This window comes from Falco punctatus (genome assembly GCF_963210335.1).
Source record: "Falco punctatus genome assembly, chromosome: 3".
NCBI classification, from domain to species: Eukaryota; Metazoa; Chordata; class Aves; order Falconiformes; family Falconidae; genus Falco; species Falco punctatus.
In genome coordinates this window covers 12,788,636-12,810,192 of record NC_137582.1, presented here as the reverse complement: position 1 = coordinate 12,810,192, position 21,557 = coordinate 12,788,636, and the positions used below count along the sequence as shown (strand labels likewise).

Below are 21,557 nucleotides of genomic sequence, written 5' to 3'. Positions count from 1 at the left end.
TGGCTGAGGACATCAGCGCATGCATGGCCAGCAGGTAGCTGACCTTCTGTTTACCCTCCCAGTCTCAAAAGGGGACAGCAGATGACATCCCTACAGCACCTTTTTGCTAACCTTCTTAAAAGGACTTTGCTACCACTGTGCAAACCAGAAATATGGGGGAAATATGCCCTGTGCATGAATCACTGAGTCAATAAGCAAGATCAGCAGCTCAGAGAGTCCCCAAAACTTTAGGGTTTATATCCATCTACCCTATGGAAGCCTCCCTTCTCTTTTTTTGCAGTCCCTCCCAAACACCAGGCTACCATGTGCAGCCAGCACTTATCTGAGCAAGCAGCTGCCTCTGAGGCACTACACTCACCAGGACAGTCACAAAGAGCAATGGCAGCGAAGTAGTGAGAGAGGGCTTTGAAATGCTCTGACTTGACGTGGACCATGGTGGTCCAAGAGAAAGGAACGTAATCCTTCACATGGGCTTGGGTCATCGTCTGGTGCACCAGCGAGTAGACATCTTCCACCTGTGTGGCATCAAGAGACAAACTTCTAAGCCATGGGTTGAGATGTAGGACACCCATCAGGAGACAGTGATGGCAGGCTGTCCTTTCCTGGGCAGTTTGGCTGACCACAGAAGGAGCCTCTCCAGTGGTAACAGCCCCACAAAGTCTTCTCCTCCCCAAGGTGCTCACCCTTGCTGCCTCCTGGGCGAGCTGCAGCCGGGCAAGGAAGTCATGTTGGGCACGCAGCAAGGTCATCTTCTCAAAGACACACTCCTGGACCTGGGCAACCATCAGTCGCACCAGCATGTTCAAGGAGGCGGCACTCATATCCAGGCTGGGAGCGTTGGAGAAGTTTTCCTTCAAGTAGTTAAAGGCACCTGCACACGGGAGAAGCTCCTGGTAGCCACTGGGCTTGTAAGCACGAGGGTCAGACTTTTGGACCACCAGTGGTGCAAGAGGAAAAGAGCTGGCAACACAGCTTGCACATCAAACATCTCACCATACCTGGTGGGTACACAGGTCAGGGCTCCCTCCCTTGCTATCTGAACCATCCTTGTGCCCACAGCTTTCTTCTCCAAAGCCCTTGGATGACTGCAGTGCCAGGGTCCCTTTTTAGCTCAGCTGCTCACAGGGTCTCTCCTCAGATGAGATGCTCACAGCATCTCTCCTCTCCCCAGCTAGGACACCCCTACTGCTGTGTACCAACAGAGAGCCCTCTGGGTGTCTGTTGGGTCGTCCCAGCTCCTCTTCATAACCTACAGGAGCAGCACAGTGCCAACTTGCACTTAGTTTGGGGGCCCCTTGGAGATGACCTGTATTCATCCCTCTTTGCACAACTGCTCCCTCGCCTTCTTGCACTGGTGTGGACTATTCCCACCCCAGGGAAATGCTGCCTGCATGCCCCCGGGAAGCTGGAGAAGGGGGGAACCCACGTACCGGCCGCCTTCTGAAAGGCATCGATGGCCTGGTTGAGCCCCGGCAGGGATGCACGGTCCTGCCGCGCTCCGATCTGGGTGTGCAAGGCTCCGATGTTGAAGAGCACGCTGCCCTTCTCAAAGGCCAGTGCCCGCTGGTGGGATGGGACCCCCGTCAGGGAGTCATACCTGGGGAAGGGAAGAGTCAAGAGCTGCCCATGCCCGGTCCTCACCCACAGATGCAGGAGGATCCTGAAGGGTTTTCAGCGCTCCACATGGGCTTGCGGCTACTGTCTCCGTCATGACTCAACCCCATGGGGTAATTGCTTTCCCCTGACTCCCTTAATTAACCCACCCAGGGCAACAGCAAACCCAACTCCTCTTGTCTACCAGCCCCAACTTCGCTGCAGAGGGAGTGAACCCACTCGTGGAGGCTTGGTCCCAACTCCCTCCCAACTCATGATGCCCCAGGTGGGACAGGGAAAGCTGCACCAACCAGTGGAAGAAGACACCCAGGCTTTTGGTGGGAGGGAAGAAACGGCTATCAAGGAAGTACAGCTGGTTGTAATACTCCATCAAGAGCTCGAGCCCAGCTTCATTGCGGCTCGGGGTGCGCATCGCCTGCAGGGATGGGAGAGGAGACACATGGGTAGGAAGAGGGGGAAAACAGAAGGGGAAATGACAGATTTATGGAGCTGCACATGCTGGGCAACCCAGGGGAGAGAAATCCACCTGAGTTATTAGATCAATAGGATCGGATCAGTAGTAGACGAGATGCTGTGCAGCAGTGGGAGGCAGCCCCCTGGCACCAGTTCAGCCACAGAAAAGGTTGGGGAGGCACCAATTTGGTGCTGGGGCACCCAAATCCAGAGCCAGCAGCTTGGTAACCATGCTGGAGGCAATGCTCATCTAAACCAAGCTGGAATATTTATTTTATTTTATGGTTTTTTTTAAGAAAAACTCATGCAAAGTCTGATGAAAGAAATGCTAGGGAAGAAATAAGATTTTTTGCTCTTAATAAAAAAGTTCTTGAGCTTCTGACCTGGCACAGTGAGGAGGGTCAGAGCTCTCCTAATGCCTAATTTTAACCACGAGCCTTTTCCCATCTTCTGGCTTTGCAGGGCTCCTTTCCCACAGCCTGAAAAGCAGGATCAGGCCCTTCACAAGGGCTTGAGGAAGCTTCTTTCTTTCCGCTCTCCTGGATCAAAGCTTCGCAGCAAGGCAAAACATGAAGTTACTTATGAGAGCTGTTTTGTAGGAGAGGAGAAAATTCACCTTTACTGGACTGCTTTATATTTCCTCTTCTCCAAGCGCTAGCTGGAGCGAGAGCAGTTATTTAGCTTTGCTGGAGGTGAACTAATATTCATAAACCGGCAATAGATAACAACTTTTACTGCTGTTATTGTTCAGTTCTAGGTCAGCAGGGACAAGCACAGGGAAAAAGAACAATTACTGAATTGTCTGTAATATTTTGCAACCTATGAACCAAATTCCTAGTGTGGGAATCCCGCATCCTGAGACACAAGCATAAGGGTGCAGTTTGGAGACAGGATGAGGGAACCCCCAAAGCAAGACGCGGCACCTCCAATGAGTGTTTCTGGACAAGCCAAAGCCAGACTTTGCAATCAAGAGACACATACCTGCCGCAGCTCCATGAACTCTTTGATTTCTTTTTCAAATAAGATGCCCTCCTCTCCATAGTGTTCGCTGATGAAATCCTGGATGCAGAAACAAGAAAAGAAAAACCCAAGTAACGCTTCAAGACAGATTTTCACAATTTAAAGGGTGATTTTAAGTGACTCTGTTCAAGCAACTTGCCAGCTCTCACCACAAGGAAAGCTGCACCAGGGAAAACCATCTCCCCATTGCCCAGCTCTTGCTCTCCAGCATCTCCAGACCCTCATCTCTTGCTTTCCCCATGTTTTAAGTCCAGCTCCTCCCCATAAATTTATGTTTTGCAGTTCTTCCAAAACAGAAGGTGTTTCGCAGTTGCTGCAGCACCCAACCATACCCACCGGCTGAAAATCTCCCACAGTGCCTGGTCCCTTCCCTCCATTGATCACACCAAGTGTGCAAAACCCCAATGCTCACCTTCAGTGGTGCCAGCAAATCCAGCTCCTTTGTCTCCTTCAAGCCCAAAGGGATCATGGGGACGCTGATGGACTCACTGGAAGAAGACAGCAACCTATTTGGTGGTTGGTTTAAAAGCCTTGGAAAGACCCTGTGTGTCAGGGACTAAAATGAAGCAGCTTTTTACCCTGGGCTTGTGCTGCCCCTATTAAAGGGTAAAACTAGAACAGGACCGAAGCACACACAGCAGAAGGATGCTCTTTCCAATGTGATGTTGGGAATGGCAGTGCAAAAGAAAAGGTGCAAAGAAAATAACCTGAAACCTTCACCCATATTCCATGGGCTTCTGTTTTTCTCTCCATAACAAATTCAGTAGTAACAAAATAAGCTCCAGCAACGAAATTACTTTAATTACCCTTGCGAACTGGGCGTGATATGTGCACAGGTCATGGATTCACCCACTTCCTATGTGCTAATCTGGGCTTTGGTGCTGACAAGGACTTCCTTGGGCTGCAGCGCTGCACCTGATATTGAAATTCTCTACCTCTATGAAAAGCAGTTATCTAATAATAGCTCCTATCGCAGAACCCGTTTGATATTGTAACAAGCTCATGATGACTCTGGGAACGCCCAGCTGGGAGTGGTTTGTTTTTCAACATTAAAACCAGGGCAGTTGTGCAGCACTGAGGAAGAAGTGCTGCAGGATGACAGCCAGGAAAGACCACCTTTTGGGGGATTTAGCAGGCAATTTAATTATCTGCTGCCAAGAAGTAAAGAAACTGTCTGTATAAGCAGTAGAGCCTGGAGCATGCAGAAAATTACAGCCCTGCGAAGAACCCCAAAGCTGGACCCATCATCCAGCTCCTGTATACAGAGATGGGGAACACGAACCGGCCGTGGCACCTGCAGGTCACATCAGCTCTGCAAACGCTTTCCCTGATACCCAGCTATCCCTCGGGGAAGTCCCCAGCCCTGGCACAGAGCCATGTGATCATGTCCTTGGACACTTGGCCTCCCAGGGGACTGGTTTAAAGAGACAAGAAAGTTTGGCAGTGAGCGAGATGGAAGGCTGATCAGGCAGGACCAAGCCAGGTTTGCAAAACAGCCACCGCTTGTTACCCTCCAGAAACCGCTGATAGCGCACCACTCATTACTCCAAGGATGCAAAGAGGCAAAGAAAGTTGCAGGAACCTGGGGAGCAGGGCAGAGAGGTTGCACCCACATTTTCATCTGTTCATACTGAATAAACAGCTTCAAGAACTATAATTGGTGCAGAAAAGCCATTACTGCTCGTTCCCTAACAAGATTTCTGCTTGAATCCAATGCCTAGAGCAAACAAAGGGGCTTTTGTGTGGCCTGGGCAGGGTTTTGGGGTTTCTGCTGCTGCTGTTTTCTTTTTTAAACCAGGGCAAACAAGTGGCAGGTTAGAAAAGCCGAGCCACCCTGACAGGGAAAAACTTGGGGAGGATGCACACAACACAGGAAATGTTGCATGCATCCCTACTTCTAGCACAGAAGGATCAACACCCAGGATTACATTCAGAGACTGTAACAGGCCCTCTGAATGCAGCAAACACCCAAGGGTGGTGGAGATATGGGCTCCCTTAGCTTTCTCCCCATAGGGGATGCCACAAACCTATACCCACATCATCTTGCTCTGACATTTAATATTGAAGCAACCCACAGGATGGAGTCACTGATGCTCTCCTGGTCTTCGCATATCTGTGCGCCCCCAACAGCACAGCAATCCTCCCTCAAGGAGAACCATGCGCTAGGAAAAGCATGTGGATGGACATAGAACCACAGAATCTAGTCTGACCCCCCATCATAGGCAGGGACATCTCCCACCAGACCACGTTGCTCGGAGCCTGGTCCAGCCTGGCCTTGAATGTTTTCAGGGACTGGGCTTCTACAACTTCTCTGGGCAACCTGGCCCAGTGTCTCACAGCCCTCATTGTAACAGATTTCTTCCTCACATCCAGTCTGGATCTACCATCTTTTACTTGAAAACCATCACCCCTTGTCCTGTCACTACAGGCCCTGCTGAAGAGTCTGTCCCCATCTTTCTTATAAGCCCCTTTAAGTATTGAAAGGCTGCAAGAAGGTATCCCCTGAGCCTTCTCTTCTCCAGCCTGAACAATCCCCAACTCTTTCAGCATTTCTTCACAGGAGAGGTGTTCCAGCCCTTCCGTGGCCGCCTCTGGCCCCACTCCAACAGGTCACTGTCTGTCTTGTGTTGAGGACCCCAAAGTTCAAGGACGGGACATGCTCCAATGCAGTGCTCCACGGGGGAACACTCCCAGAGTGAAGCAGAAGGGCAGAATCTCCTCCCTCGCCCTGCTGGCCACACTGCTCAGGATGCAGCCCAGGACACAACTGGCTTTCTGGGCTGTAAGTTCACATTGCCAGCTCGTGTCCAGCTTCTCCTCCACCAGTACCCTCAAGTCCTTCTCCACAGGGCTGCTCTCAATCCCTTCATCCCCCAGCCTGTATTGATACCAGGGGTTGCCCTGACCCAAGCACAGGGCTTTGCACTTGGCCTTGCTGAATCTCATGAGGTTCACGTGGGCCCACTTCTCCAGCTTTTCAGGTCCCTCTGGATAGCATCCCATCCCTCAGGCATGGCAACCGCACCACTCTGCTTGGTGTCATCCACCCATCCATCTCAGGAAGGCAAGGAGAGGCACTGGCTCCCACGTTGCTGCAGCATCCCGGGTATGTTCTGCCTCAGGGATTTCTGCTTTTCTCACCCAGCAAAATGGCATGGCTGAGCCAGTCTGGCATACTGGTTTGCTGCTGGTGAGCATGCTAGGATTATTGCACCAGTGAGTCAAGATCAAGGTGACTGGGTAAGCATTTCAAAGCAACACAGCATTTCAATTAACAAAAGGTCTAACCTCAGAAAGAGAGAAAAATAACCCAATACCCTCGATGCGAAAATAATTCAGGGAGTAGCCTGCTCTGAGAACAGCCAAAGCAGAAGGCTGGGCACCTGAGCAGCCACACTTTCAATTTCTTCCACGAAATACCTTATTTTACCTCCTGGAAAAAACTCATGCTCCGGTGGGATGCTCAGGAAAGGGGGGTGATGCAAGTGAAGATGATTCCTGCTATTCCTCCTGCTTTGGGACACCAGTGTCCAAAGGGTGTACCCATTCATTCCCAAATATCTAAGTATCTGCTAGGAAAAGCTGTTGAGTTAGCTCTCCTTGCAGCTCTATAAATGAAACACCGATGTTCCCAGAATGAAAAACTTTTTCCAGCAAGCCTAGCCCATGCCCAAGTCCTCTCCTATTCTCCAGCCACCACCTTGTGGTCCCTGCCAGAGGCCAAACCCTCTGCAGAGCAGGAAGGCAAAACAACGGGTGCAAGTTGAAAGGCTGCCTTGCTCTCAGAAAGAGCAAAAAAGTAGTAATAACGACAACAACAGTACTAATAATCAAATCCCAACCGAGCAAGCTGCTCTTCCAACACCACAAGCAGCTGCCTGCCTGGCTTGGCTGCCTGGTGTACCTGTCATTCTGGTACACATCCATGCTGCTGTTCAGCTCCTCCAGCTCCTCCTTCAGCAGCTGCAGGTTGGAGTTCACGTAGCTCAGCTCCAGGGCAACAGTCTCTTTGACCTTGTTGTTACTGGTGGCCCTGCAAGACGAAACCATGGGGATCAAACCTCTCCCATTTCATCAATGCCTTTATTTATCACCACTTGATTGCACCGATAGAGATTAAGTTATCCAGCAGCGCAATACCGTGTGCATCTATCCAAATCTTCCCACAGAACCATGCTTCTTGCTCTGCACTTGATCATAGAATGGTTTGGGTTGGAAAGGAGCTTTGAAGGTCATCTAGTCCAAAACTTCTGCCATGGGCAGGGACATCTCCCACTAGACCAGGTTGCTCAGAGCCCCACCCAACCTGACCTTGAACATTTCCAGGGATGGGGCACCTACCACCTCTCTGGGCAACCAGGTCCAGTGTCTCACAGCCCTCATTGTAACAGATTTCTCCCTTATATCTAGTCTGAATCTACCCTCTTTTAGTTTAAAGCCATTAGCCCTTGTCCTACCACTAAAGGCCCTGCTAAAAGGCCTGTCCCTGTCTTTCTTGTAAGTGCCCTTTAGGTACTGGAAGGCTGCAAGGTCTCTCTGGAGCCTTCTCTTCTCCAGCCTGAACCACCCCATCTCTCTCAGACTTTTAGGATCGGGGAATTCAGAGCATCCAGATCACTGTGCCGTGGAGGTCAAGGCCAGGCAAATCTCATTACAGTGCTGCACCCTGCTCAGATGAGCCTGTTATTTCTGCCCCAGAGCGGCCTTCCCCTTGCCCATCCATGCACCCACCCTCCAGTGCAGCTTCAGATTTGGCTATGAGCACTCAAGGTCCTCACCCACATCAAATAAAAGTGGTTTATAGTTGGGTCTGAGGAAGAAAAAAAAAACCCAACTTATTTTGGGTGCAAACAACCCCTCTGCAAGAGAGGTTTCTGGTGCTCACCCATTGGTAGAGCTGGACCCTTCCGGGCTCATGCATGTCAGGAGATGTAAACATCAAGGATTGATTTCAGCTGCCTGCTGGAGCAAGACAAGCTCCCAGGCTGATTATACCCCTCTTATCTGCTCTGAAGGAAAGTAGGGAGAGATAACCCAGAGCTGAAAGGGGCTTTGGCTGCTCATGCTAAATCACATCAGGCTCCAGGAAAAACACCACATGCACAAGGTCTGCTTGGCCAGGGCACCACTTTCCCCCAGCTTTTGCAGAGGATGTTGCCTTGGACTTTTTTTTTTTTTTTTTTGTGGATAGCATCCCATCAGGGCTTTGCCCTGACCTGGCTCAGGGTAGTAGAAGGAGCTATGCTGTTTTCTTTTTAAGATGCTGGTCCTTCAGCATCAACTGTCCTGAGTACCCTTTGCTGGGATTTCCCAAGACCAATGCTTTTTTTTATTTATTCTAAACAACAAAAGCAAAACCACAGCAGGTCCCAAGATCTCTGCGGCTGCTTCCAATGAAACATCCTTCAGCACTTTTGCTATTCTGCTATCAGCACAGTAATCACCTTCTTTCCACATAAACCAATGTTTAGTTGCTATTCTAGTCCTCCACACATCACAACACCTCCAAGACATGGGTGCATCACTACTGTTGCTACAATTTTCCTTCAACATGAACTAAAGAATTTCCCTGTCTTGCCCCTAGCTGGCAACAGTAATTTTTTAATTTCTTATATTACTGAAAGCTGATTTGTGCTGATTTGCAACCCAGCAACACCAAGGCAACACTTGCACATACATGATATGTTTCTGACCAGTGTTTTCACCCCTGCTCTGCAGTAGAAAGGACATAGCACTTAGTCAAGCCCAATTTTGCTCTGCAGGATTTTGCATGCACATGCAAGTGTTTCCACGACTTGCCACCAGGTTAAGGCTGTAAAGCCCAAAGTCACATTGGGGCACTCAGTTTGCACTGTACAAGAGCCACACGCAGCAATTAAGAGCATAGTACCTCTCAGAGAGGTAATTTAGGGAATCACTCAATTGTTTCTGTGAGCAAACCTGCAGTGAGGCTTTCACGGCCCGGCCCGTGCCCGGAGCAAGGAGCAAGAGCTGAGGCTACGTGTCTCCATCAGCCTCCTCGGTGAAGTTATCAGCTGTTTGCTTAGTTAACACCAAAGAGATTTCTGATCTATTTTTTTGCTTTCTTTTAAAGAAACTGGTTAGTTGGCAACACCTTTATCTCCCAGATTGCTTTGCTCAGCACCAGTATTTGAACAAGAAAGGAAAAGGTTTCCGCTGCCTCTACCCATTTATTTATCCAGCAAACAAACCCTCTTAACTGAGCAAACACCACATGCGTTTTTTCCAACACACCATTCACGACAACCTCTCCAGGAAAGGAGACTGATACGCTGAACAGAACAGTTTGGGAGATTATTTTTTTAAAGCATTCAGAGTTGGGTTTGGGGTTTGTTTTTTTGTGGGTTTTTTTGGTTGTTTTTTTTTTTTTTTTCAGAGGCAAAGAAACCAACAAGTTCAGCTGCAAACACTACTCCAGGCTGGACAACCCGCAGCTTTTATCCCCCTGTTTGCATTTAGCACTAGCCTAGAGAGACATAAAGGAAGTTTCTCCTTGCAACTCAAGTCTTTAATTTTTAAGCAATAACCTTTAGACTTACAACATACCATCCCCCCCAACCTTTAATCTCATGCACAAGCTTGATTCCTGCCTCCCCCCCAGATTTCCTGTTTCATAAGCTCTGAGAACCATAGCGCCCAGAAACCCACATTATTACTTTACCCAGCTGCAAAGTGGACTTGTGGGAGGGAGGAAAATTGGCTGCTATGAAAGGACATTCAAACTGCTCATCCAACAACAACAAGAAAAAAAAGCCCCATCAGTGCATTTCCCTGGCCGAGTAATTAAGATGTGTTTTGCATCACATTTTTGCTCACTCCCCTGCACGTGGCTCTGATTCCCGCTGTTCACACTAAAACTGCAGCCGGGCACATTTCTGCTGAGCCAGCACATTTTCTCCTAATTTTTTATAATAAAAGGGAGTCACATGGAGCAGCAGACATTGGGATTTCATGACTTTTTTTAAATTAGATGAGGCACGGCAGCCTGGTTGAAGCAGTAGAGTATGGGAGTTGTAACATTGCCTCCCCTAGGAAGCCACACTGTCCTCACCCACCAGTAAAATACCATTTCTTCCTATAGTTTGGTGGAGCAACTATTACTCCCTTCTTCCAGGTGCAACATGAACATGCAACTGATTAAAACATTCACATTCAGAAGTAAAATATCAATTTTATTTTATTGGGGAAAAACAAAAATATCAAACAGGCAAAACAGGCCAAAAAACTATTTTAGGGAAGCCTTATATGTTCTTATATTAACAGACCTGCCCACTCTGCACGTGTTCCAGTATCCTACAGGAACATGAGATACACACAAGAGCTACAAAAGAAAGATCATCCTTGGGTTAACAAGAAAATAAAATAGCACACAATTGCATGCAAAAAATGTAAATAATAATGCAATTGCATCATGAACACCCTGCTGGGGAAGACAGTAATGCACTGGCTCCATTTCGGCTGGACCAGCTGCTATCTAAAAGCCATGCAAAGGTGCCATCCCATAAATGCATCTTTCAACAGGGTGAAGACCCACTGGACTGTGCCCATCTGCAAAGACATACTTGAATTTTCAGATTCTGCTCCAGTGGAAGCACTGCAACTGTGCTTTTTTATAGATTTTTAGAACTAAAGCTGGATTTGATCTACTTGCTGGGGTTATCAGACAGGAGCTCAGGTGTCTAAACTCAATCCTAGTTAAACATTTATTTCCGTTATTCCACCTGCTCACATCCTGCTTTGTACCAGTCTTTCAGGGCATTGAAGTCATCATTTTTCATGAAAATGCAGAGCATTAGCATTGCACCAGATGGAGAGCAGGCATTTCTAGCATGAATACTGCAAAGTCAAGAGAGGGCTCAGCAAACCCCAACCATAGCCAAGGGAGTACCAGCATCACCTGCCTCCTAGACATCAAGGCCATATTTTCACCTCCAGCCAGATCCCTGGGCCAGAGGGATGCTCTGGGGACCAGGACTCACCGGAAGAGGTTTTCTGCCCCCGCTCGCATCCTCATCTCCTTGTTGATCTGCTGGTTAATCCGTGCCCGGCGATGCTGCAGTTTGCTGCGCTGGGTCTGGGCAAAGGGATCACAGCCCTGCTGAGAGAGAGGGGCAGGGTCTCACCAACGAATTAAAAAAAAAAGCAAACAACCACCATTTGGGGATTAAAACTGGCACTTTCAGCATTTCGTTTGAAATAAAGGGTTTACTATCTAATACCACATGTTGCTTACAGCGATTTATTTTCTAAGCAAGGCTTCCCAAACGCAGCTGTGAACAGGAACTAAGCATCTCCTTCCCAGGGTCTCGCCATCCAGACACAAGATAAGACCCAAGGGGCTGCAGATGAGCTCAATATAACCCTCAAGCTCAGGAACAGATGTGACCCTATGTCTATATGTGCTCACATCTCCTGCTGGCTCTAGGGGATTGAGTGCAGGCAGCAAGTCAAGAGTTCATGGGGGTGGAGAAATGAGTTGTACAAAGCAGTAAATTAATTCCATCCCTGCCTCCCTCCTTGGCTTTGGCTTGGACTTTCTGCAGACAGGGAAACATTTAATCTCCGACTTCAGGAAATAACAGACAGCAATATCCCTCTGTCTCACAAGGGCAAGAGGTTATTATGGGATGCCCAAAGCAGTGAGGTTGCCACAAGGAGGGTCTCCGAATCCAGGGCCACAAAAGCTCTGTCCAAGAAGATGTGCGAGGAGAGGTTCAAATGGATGAAATGAGCCTCTAAAAGACCCCTGGATAAAAAAAAAAAAAAACCAAAACAACAACACAGCACCTGTTTGGGATGGCACAAGGTTGGGTAGTTTAAGAGGATGAAGACCTCCAAGCCTGCTCTTCATACACCAGTGCAAAGCACAGGCAGATCCCTCCAAGAACGTATCAAGATCCACTGTAGCACTAAAAGAAATCCCTCAAAGCCACTATTTCACACTCTTGCTTCCCTTAGAAAACCTGTTAGCTAAGCATATCAGTCTTACCCTTCTCCCCAGTGCTTTCCCTCCACTGCTACTGGTGGGCCTCTTGCCTCCACAGCAAGAAAGGGTTTCACCACTCAAGAGACTCTACAGAGCTCCAACAGTGCCTGCTCTCATTCTGTCCAAAACACCTTCTCAGCTAATTTCATCCATGTAGAGATCTGTGGGCTTCACCAGGTATCACCTCATCCTCCAAGATGGGTCACAAAAGTCTCAAATCCAACAAGCCATGGCAACACTTGGTTACCTCTTCAGAGGACACTGTAGAGTCCCAGTGTTACTCTGGGAAAATTTGCTTTTAGCAGATTATTTGATTTTTCTGAGGAAGTACGAATGGGAAAAAAAACCCTTTTTTTTTTTTTCCTCTGTTTGCATTTAGCACTAGCCTAGAGAGACGCAAAGGAAGTTTCTCCTTGCAACTCAAGTCTAATTTTTAAGCAACAACCTTTAGACTTACAACAAAAGAAAAAAAATCCTTGCTCAAAAAAGTATGCAACTAGCTTTGATTAGCAAGTAGGGAATGGAAAATTTTGTATTTTCATGGACTTCAGCTTTCTGAAAATTAATTTCTCATATTTGAAGACCACTAAGTGGTGCCCCCTTTAAAAAGGGTCTGGGATTAACATTAGCATTTTCATTTAAGTGAAAGATTTGAGGTCTTAATTGGTACATTGGAGACTGAGGAATCAGGGTCACTTCATCTGGTCCATAAATCTGCAGGCTTAGTGCTTTACAGTAATCCATAATTTGTTTAAATTACTGAAGGAAGAAGCTGGAAGCATGAGACTGACTATTCTGGAAATGCAATTAAGTGGGATGTTAATGAAAACACTCCAACAGCTGCACAAATCTTGTGTCTGAGACACTCAGGAGCAAATACATGAAAGGCTGATCCAGAAGCGCCGCTTCTGGATTTGTGTTGGGGTAACACACCCATCCCGCACACATTGTTGGCTTGCCAGGGAAAAAATCCAGAAGTTGGAAGAAAAAGGGAAAGGATGAGGAATCCCACACCTTGACGCCCAAGAAGGGACCATGCCAGGTTTTCTCTAGCAAGAAAGAGCTGGGTCATCACTGTAAACGGTCCTTGAAAAAAACCCAACCCAACCACATCTGCACTATTCAAATCTGAGCACCCAGAGGCTCTCAAAGCAAAGATGACAGCATCAAATTCTTGTTTAGAAAGGAGCTTCTTGTGTAGATGTAGTTTAAGGTACTACACAAGTATTTCTTTTATTGAAGGCTGATTACAAACATTGTGCCTTCAATGATGTTTCTTCATACAGTGCAGGACATTAACCTACACATGGGAGTTAAAGCTTAAGGAAGGAGAAGGAGCAGTAAAGAAAAAAAATGGAGTTTATTAAAATTTCAACAGCCTCTCAGGTTTACAGACAAAAGCTGTGTGTGCTTGTCAGCTCGAGAGACATGTGAGCCGAATGCTTATGCAAATATGTCCAAATACATGTAAGCAAGCAGGATCGAGGCCCCCTCTTTCTGCCTCCAGAGCCACAAAAACCCATCCAAAACTCAACAACCCTGGTAGCAACTGCTGGAGGTGGAAAGCACCTTTTCTCTGCCTCCAGCTCTTCCTACGGGAGCTTTCATCACCTTTGAGACCTTCACACTTCCTGCAAAGGTTTGCTTGAAAGCAGTCAGAGGATTTGAAGATAGTTTGTTGGTTTTTTTTTTTTGTTTGTTTGGTTTGTTGGTTGTTTTTTTTTTTGTTTTGGGGTGGTGTTTTTTTGTTGGTTTTGGTGGGGTTTTTTTTGTGGTTTTTTTTTTTTTTTTGGGGGGGGGGGGGGGGCGGAGCAGGGGCAGCAGGTGGCAAAGACTACCTGAATACATGGGCAGGAGGCCAGAGGAAGCTGCAGGTAAGAGATGATGGAAGAGGCACATGGATGGAAAGACTATCTAAAGCCATAGAGAAGGTCCATGAATACTGCCTTGTTGGGTGACAAGACAAGAAGAAATTAAGAAAGAAGATGCAGAGTGGTATGAAAAGATGCTAGGATGGCTCCTCAAGATATTCAGTGTTAAAACCTCTTCACTGCAAAACCAATTCTGGGGTTTATTTAATTGACTTGGCCGCTCCCCACTTCTCCCATGCCTAGCTTCAGACAACACCAAGAGGCAAAATTCAAGGCACCACCAGCGTCAAAGCTAATGAACACGAACCCTCTCAAGCATGCAAACAGAGCAGCTTTGATAACTGTTAATCACCTCATCTTTCTTCAGGGCCACAGAGGAGCTACCTTCCAGGAACACTTGCAAGCCCTGAGGTAGCTGGGGACCAAACATGATTTGACAACATCCAGGCCGTCATGGCATTTGGATTTGCCTAAACATCTTCCTCTAGGAGACACTAAGCCATCTGTAAAGCTGCAAGGTTCCCCCCTGCCCCCACCCCATTCTGAACAGTGTTTTCTCAATCTGATTTAATGAGATAGTTATCAATTCCCATGCAGGCTCCTAAGCCAACAGCAAAAAGGTACCAGAAAGTCAGGTATTAGAGCACCTAATGTAATACCAAAGCCTCGTGAGGATGTCAAGTCAGGATCTTGAGACTTGCTGCCCTTAGGGACTTCATGTGATCTCCCCGCACCTTGCTTTGCTCCTCACCCCTTATGAAGTTGGGGAAGTGCAGTAACCCATGGGACTGCAGCATATCTCTCCAAAAGAAGATCTGCCATCAGTCCCAAAGCATCATCCCTGGCTGCCATGGACCAATGCCAAGGCCACCATGGGGAACAATCAAGCCTAGGCTGCACCTGCTCCTGAAGCATTGCAGAAATGATGTTATTTCACAAATATAGGAGCAAGAAGAAAATTCAGCTCCAGAATAACATGCTTAGCCAAGGCTAACTTACATATGAAAGTAAACACCACCACAAGCAAAAAAAGAGCCATATTTAAATCAAAAGGTAGACAGGGGAGATGGAGTCAAGAGGCAAGCATGCCCATCCTCCAACAGCTTATGTTTAAAGGAAGCCAACACTTGGCCTGTACCCATACTCTCCAAGTTGCACTCAAAAGCTAAAAACTACAGCACAGTTTCTAAAGTGGTGACAGATATAAGCATGCCTTACGTAGGGGGTGCGAAGGGAAAAAGCCCCACCAAAACCTAGTGTTCATTTTTAAAAGGCATCTTCCTTGCTTAACTCTTCTTTGCACAAGTTTTTGAGGTCAACCCATTGAGAGCTGACCTCAAAGAGGTGTTATTTCAACAGCCTCTTGGGCTTTGGGGTGCGCATAGGGAAATCAGCGGAAGAGTAGAGTTGGGTGCTTAAGGAGCTGGCAGGTCAAACATGAGATTTCTTAACCTTCCTAGTTTAAAGCTTTTACAAAAGGAAAGCAAGGACCTAAGTCTTCCAGTAAGGGGCCATAAATTGTGCAGCAGACAGGGAACAGCACAACTTGTATGTACACAGAGGACAGCATATGTTAAGAAAGCCATGAAAATGAATGAGGTGTGCATCATTAAGTTATACGAGTTGTGTCCGGTTCTGAAGTTTATTGCCTCTGACAAAGCAGGATTACAGCCAGTATTATTGTAGCAAGGCCATTTTATGCTCAAAGACATTTGCCAAATAACCTTGTGTTCAACCCTCTGCACAGGCAGATGAGAGAGTTACAGAAAGTGCTCAGCCAATGCTTCCACATAAGGAAGAAAAGGGAAAAGGCCAGAAGACCCTTTCCGGAGGAGGCCAAGACAAACAGATCCCCTTTAAGGGATGTCAAGGCTTCTGCCAACTCAAAGTCTATCTTCGCAGAGAACACAATGACGTAATGGTGGTGCCAGCTCCCCAACACCTCTTCCAGTTCAAGAGCACCCATCTGTGCTGTTAAATAGGGCAATTACATGGTTACATTTCCTTCTATAAGCAAGTCCTCAGGCAGCAAGTGTTTAGAGATGATCACCAAGTGTACTTTGCACTTCACATCTCCAGGAAATGAAGCCTGGATATGTCTTGGGAGACAAGGCACACCTATACCATTATTTGTGACCCTGGTGCCAAAACAAGGCCACTGCCTCCCAGCCCTAGTGACAGAAAAACCTAATCACCTGTCAGGAGAGGTGTATGCCAGCAAGTCCAAAGGGCAAAGCCATGCATAAAGGGACTGATTTCTGCTCTTTGGTTTCTGCTAGAACTGCAGTTGCTTCCAGCAACTGAGCAAAAGCAAAACTTAAGTGTATGAAGCAATCTAAGGATGACTGTGAGCTGTTACTGTGATAAGGGAAAACACAATCCTAGAACATGCTGGTAAAGCCATAAGCAAGAGAGAAACAGAGATGCAGATCCAATTGCTTAAGGGGCTCCTGCATCCCTGCCCAGAGGAACAGGCATAGACCAGGAGCGTGCTGGTAGGAGCCAGGCATAGCTCTCTTCAGAGAAATGAGAAAGGGGTCTGTAGCTGGGAGTTAAATTATAGCCTCAATGGGCATTGCAGCAAAAGCTCCTATATACTTGCAGGGCTTGGCTGGATCACAGGAGGTGCTCCACAGCCCACCTGCTGTAGCACAGACCAAGCTGCGTCATCTCCAAGACCAGCTTTAGCCACAAAACAGTCACCAGAACTCCTGCCAATTAGAGCAGCTGGAAAGTGCCCACAGAATAGCAGGAGAAACGAAAGAAGTTTAATTTACACAGAGACTGGAGACACCCATAATACGGCAGTGGTGAGATGAATCATCACCTGGTGCTGACACAGGCTCTACAGCCAGCCTCACCACCAAGGAGACAACCTTCACATCCCCAAGTACAGGGAAGTTCAAGGAGAAAGTTGCAAAGGGAACAGGGCACCAGCCAGCCCTGCATCACTGCCATGTGCATATACAAACACGCAGACTCCTGGTGCCAGGCAATGCAATATGTAAGGGATGAGCTGCTGCTTTGGACAGTCAGGCATTTTTACACACAATTCCCTCTTTCTCAGTGAGGGTATAACTTTATTTCCATCACAGCAGGTTATCTGCCCCAAGATTTGTCATTAAGACCATTCACTGCACACGGGCAGCAGCACATCTGCACCGCAGTCCTGGTACCTCGTGTCAGACAACACAGGCTCAGACCCAGTCTCACAACACAGAGCGACGTGCTAGATACCAGACAACCAGAGCTCATGGATATAGCTGAGGTCTCATGGCAGGATTAGGCCCATCACAGCTTTCACTGCTCAGACCAACTTGGAGGATGGTGGACACCACAAACATGTTAAGTGTAGCCCAGCTGCATTTGGCAAAGGTGCCCAGACTGCTGCGTATGTTCCGTAAAGCCTTAAGGATCATTTTGTTTTAATTTTATGTTATGCCTCCTAGGGAATTGACAGCTTACTGCTTTTTAAGGGAAGGGAGTCAAAAGACATCAAAAGTACTACTATTTAACGCTTTCCCAGGGAAGGAAGATGATATTGTTCAAGCCTTTTGTTGGACAACCCATTGGGATTTCTCTCATCTGACCTCTCCAGTGCTGCCTTGTTCCCTCCTCACAGCAATCAGTTGCTGGTGTTGGTTTATCAGGGCATAAATACACTCCTCAAGAGGAAGTGGCAGGAGCTCTGCTGGAGCCTGGCTCCCTATGTCTCTCACCTCCACTTCATCTCCTCCTACCCCAGCAGTTCCCAGAAAAGACACCCCAGGTGCTGCTTCCATGCACAGAGAGAACTGACAGAATGAATAATAAAAATCCTCTGAAGCCAAAGACAAAGCCAAGCAAGGCTACAAGAGAAGCCCAAGATCTCAGTTTGACACCTGATAGCCACAAGGGCCACACTTGCAGACAGAGCCACAGCAACCTTTGGACATCAGGACTCATCTCATCTGCAAACTGTTTTCTCATTCAGAGGACAATTCCTCTAGGTAGGACCAGGATTCACAAGCACTGTTAAAATCCACACCAGTGCTAGATACGGTTTCTTGTTAACCCTAAAGGCGCCCAGTCTTCAGAGCTGTCTGCTAAGTGGGTTCTGGGTGATGAGCTCCTGCACCAAGTCAGGGATCAACCAACCTGTCCAGCACTACCCGTCTACACTCACAATGCAATGAAAGAAAACAGCACACTAAGGAGTATGAGGTGCTAAAGTGCAAGGAAATCATACGGCTTGCACCCAGGAAGCCTTCAACCCCAGCAGGGATGGTGAATGAAGAGCCAAAGATCAGTGCTTGGGAGGGTCAAGGACCAACCATCAAGCACAATTCAAGCAGAGGTGGGCAACTGCATAAAAGCTGGTCAAGTCCAAGCTGTGTTTAGCCACTCAAGTCTGCATCAAGGCATGCACCGGAATATCAAGATTTTCTCAATAGTAAAAGCTAGGGCAAAATTCTTGCACCAGAACAAAGAACAGATGAAGATTACAACAATTTCCACAGCTCTAGGAAGCGCTGACACTGCTTTTAACAGAGATACCCTTGATCCATGGTCCCAACTCTATGCATTGAGTACATGGTCTCTAGGTACAACCTCAGCCCTGCAGGTTTTACCTGGTAAATGTTTACACCTCCCACTCAAAAAAAAAAAAAAAAAAAAAAAAGCAAGTGCCTATTTTCATCCACACTCAGGCTCAGTATTTCCTAACACAGCTTTGTCCCCAAAAAGGGATGTTTCCCAGTGCACAGATGATCCAGCACCTGGAAAAAAAAAAATCACTGTAGAAATAAGGTAACTGAAACATCAAGCTCTCAGCACCCGTTTTATTTCCAGAACCATGCTGGTCTATAAGCTATTTTGATAGAATCAGAGCTGTCGACTGGGATTATTATTCCTCTTCGCAACCTACAAGTTTGAGTCAGGCCAGCACAGGACAAGTGGCCAAGTGACCCTCGTTTAGCTGCATTAGCCTGTGGGATAGAGAGCAAAACAAAAGCTGGAGAACTACCCCACACACAAAAGCAGGCTTTAACATTCTCCTTCATAAAAGATTATCAACAATTTCCTTCTCCTCCCAAACAAGGGCATTTCAGAAAGTAATATGGGCTGTTACTGGAAGACAACCAGTAGGTCACAACAAACATTTTTGCTCCCTGAACATCTATTTATATATAAAGTCCCTATCATGAAACTAATCTCATGAAGCACTCCGGCTGCAAGCTGTTTTTCTGTGGGAGACATTACCAGCTAAAACCTCTAAAACCTTTTATTGAGAATATGGTTACATCACACAGCCTTTTAACAAATGAGTGGAGGATTAAGGTTTTAAATTTCCCAGCGAAGTGCCCTCACTGTTGGCTAATGCACTCAGTAAGAGGAAGGAAAAATAAAATGGGGGGGGTGAGAAATAAAAATATGGGGGATTGGGGGTTTTAAGCAGCAAAACCTGCATCTATAGCTTGAATTTTAGTAGTGTGAAACTGCTCCAGGGAGCTGGGGGAGGCATAGGGCATCATGAAAGCTGGGGCAGGGCGCCAGCCGGAAACAGATGTATTAAATCTTCAGCCCCGGTACATGAACCTTGGCAAAAAAAAAAATAAAGAATCACTATTGCAGCAGCATTCAGGATCCCCTGCGAGGGAGCAAACATACAGTGGTCCCATCCACAGCCCCTGATGCTCTCGGGGTAAAACAAAAAAACCCACAAACCAAAACCACAAAACCAAACCCACAACTAGAAGGCTATATTGATAGTTTCTTTTAAATTAAAAACTGATCTCATTAATAGGAAGTCTAATCAGGTGCTTTTTTTAATTAAAAAATAACCATGTTATGACAGATGCTACATATCCCCTGCCAGCCCCCCTCCCACCCCCCGCCAAAAGTTTTGCAATATTTTCCTATGTTATTCTCTGTGCTAGAGATCCATCAGACAGGGTAAACCAATTGCTTATATAAGGGAACAGTTCATCCATAAAATATATAAACTTTATGTTCATATAAAGCAGAAGAGAACTCCAGCTAATCTTCCTTTACAAGCAGCACCTGCTATTTAGACAAGACCCTGAGTAAACTCCAACCTGGTTTAAGGTTGCAACCTCTTTAGCTGCAGTCAGAGGCCAGGCTCAAGTGACTCAAGATCAGATTGATCCTTGTTCAGCCAGGGCTGCAATCTCAGCCCTCATTCAGGAAAAAAACACCTCTAAAGAGAGCCTGGATGAGTTCTGCTTTTTTGATTGCTGGGTTTTGGGGTGTTTTAGGTGTTTGGGTTTGTGGGTTTTTTGCCAAAGGGCTGCAGAAATGCAGTGCTCTGCTGAAGAGCAAGTTTTGAAAATTACATACTTGTGAGAAGAGCTCAGATTACAGGGCAAACTCACAGCAGGTTTGTAAAGCTGGCTCCCAGGGGACAAACCTAACGGGAGGCACACTTAAACAGCCCCAAAAACTCATGTTTACTCATCTTTTCCTGCGAAAAGCAACACTTGACCCCAGGAACATGCATGCACTGATACCCAAGGGACAGCATGGAAAGCTGAGCAGCTGGGACAGTGGCAGCCTGAGGACAAGCCCCACTGGTTTCACCCTGCTGTTACTAATTAAAGAAGTGATGCCAGCGGAGCTACTGGCCCCATCTCACAGGCATGGCCAGGCTGCTGTTGTACCGACTTTCCTTATGGACAGCACCTGGGGAAAAAATTAATCAGTGAGCAACACCCTGTCGGGTACCTCCGACAACAACAGGAGGGACAGGCAGTGCTGGAAGGAGAAAAAAGCCAAAATCCAGGAGATTTTGGTTAAAAGTAGCTGCTGGGAAGCTTGCAGACTGAGCCAGCGGAGGAAGATGTGATAAAGGAGTGGCACTGAAGAATGATGAGCCATGAGATAGTTGTGTAGGGCTGCTTAGGGATGAGCTACTTGCCACATTTCATTTGCCCATCAAGCCCTTCCTCAACCAGGTCCTAGCTGTGCCCCAATACCCCCAGCACCACCTGATGGCCAGGACAGACCTGCACCCCCACCCACATGGACCACCATCCCCACAGAGCATCAGCTGGGTGCTTTGCCACCCTGCACATCCCCCACAGCACCCCATGGCCGTGCCTCACCTTCCGGGTGCTGCCGCTCTTCAGGCCTTGCAGGAGGACGAGGCCACCATCCCTGTCCCCGCCACCATCCAAGCTCTCCTCCTCAGGTGGCATCATCTCCAGGGACGCCGCATCCACAGGTGGGGTGGGGGGTGGGCCCACACTGGGGGCTCCTGCCTGACCTCACCGGCTGGCTCTGGGGCTTGGTGTCCCTACCTGGGGCCGCTCCGCTTCTCCCGGCCTAGCCCCACACCCTGCCAGCCCCCAGGGGCTCCTGAGCCCAGCTCTGGCCTGGCTGGGGGCTTCAACACCCGCTAGCCCCCGCTTGCTGCGGCCCCCCCCCACACCCAACAGCCTGCCACCCCGGAGGACAGGGGGCAAACCCCACAGACCCCCAACGCCCTCGAACTGACTCAGAGAGATGCCTCAACTGGGGGGGCAAACCCCACAGCTCTACCAACCCACCCCCACTTCGCGGAGCAAGCCCCGGCAGACCGGGCCGAGCCGCCC

At 47.8% G+C, this 21,557-nt stretch overlaps 1 protein-coding gene across 4 annotated transcripts in view; it reads right to left on the bottom strand.

Annotated features, from left to right (window-relative positions):
- Positions 1-21,557, bottom strand: part of RHPN1 (rhophilin Rho GTPase binding protein 1) — a 42,274-nt gene extending 20,717 nt beyond the window's left edge. Inside the window, exons 1-9 of one of the 4 annotated variants that reach the window (XM_080381113.1) lie at positions 21,069-21,557; positions 11,088-11,206; positions 6,992-7,120; positions 3,500-3,575; positions 3,049-3,126; positions 1,905-2,029; positions 1,431-1,597; positions 684-871; positions 359-515 (exon numbers count right to left, since the gene is read on the bottom strand). In XM_080381113.1, coding sequence (XP_080237239.1) covers positions 359-515; positions 684-871; positions 1,431-1,597; positions 1,905-2,029; positions 3,049-3,126; positions 3,500-3,575; positions 6,992-7,120; positions 11,088-11,206; positions 21,069-21,164 — 1,135 coding nt within the window. In that variant the 5' untranslated portion in view covers positions 21,165-21,557. The other 3 variants (XM_080381111.1, XM_080381112.1, XM_080381114.1) reach the window with 3 other exon arrangements.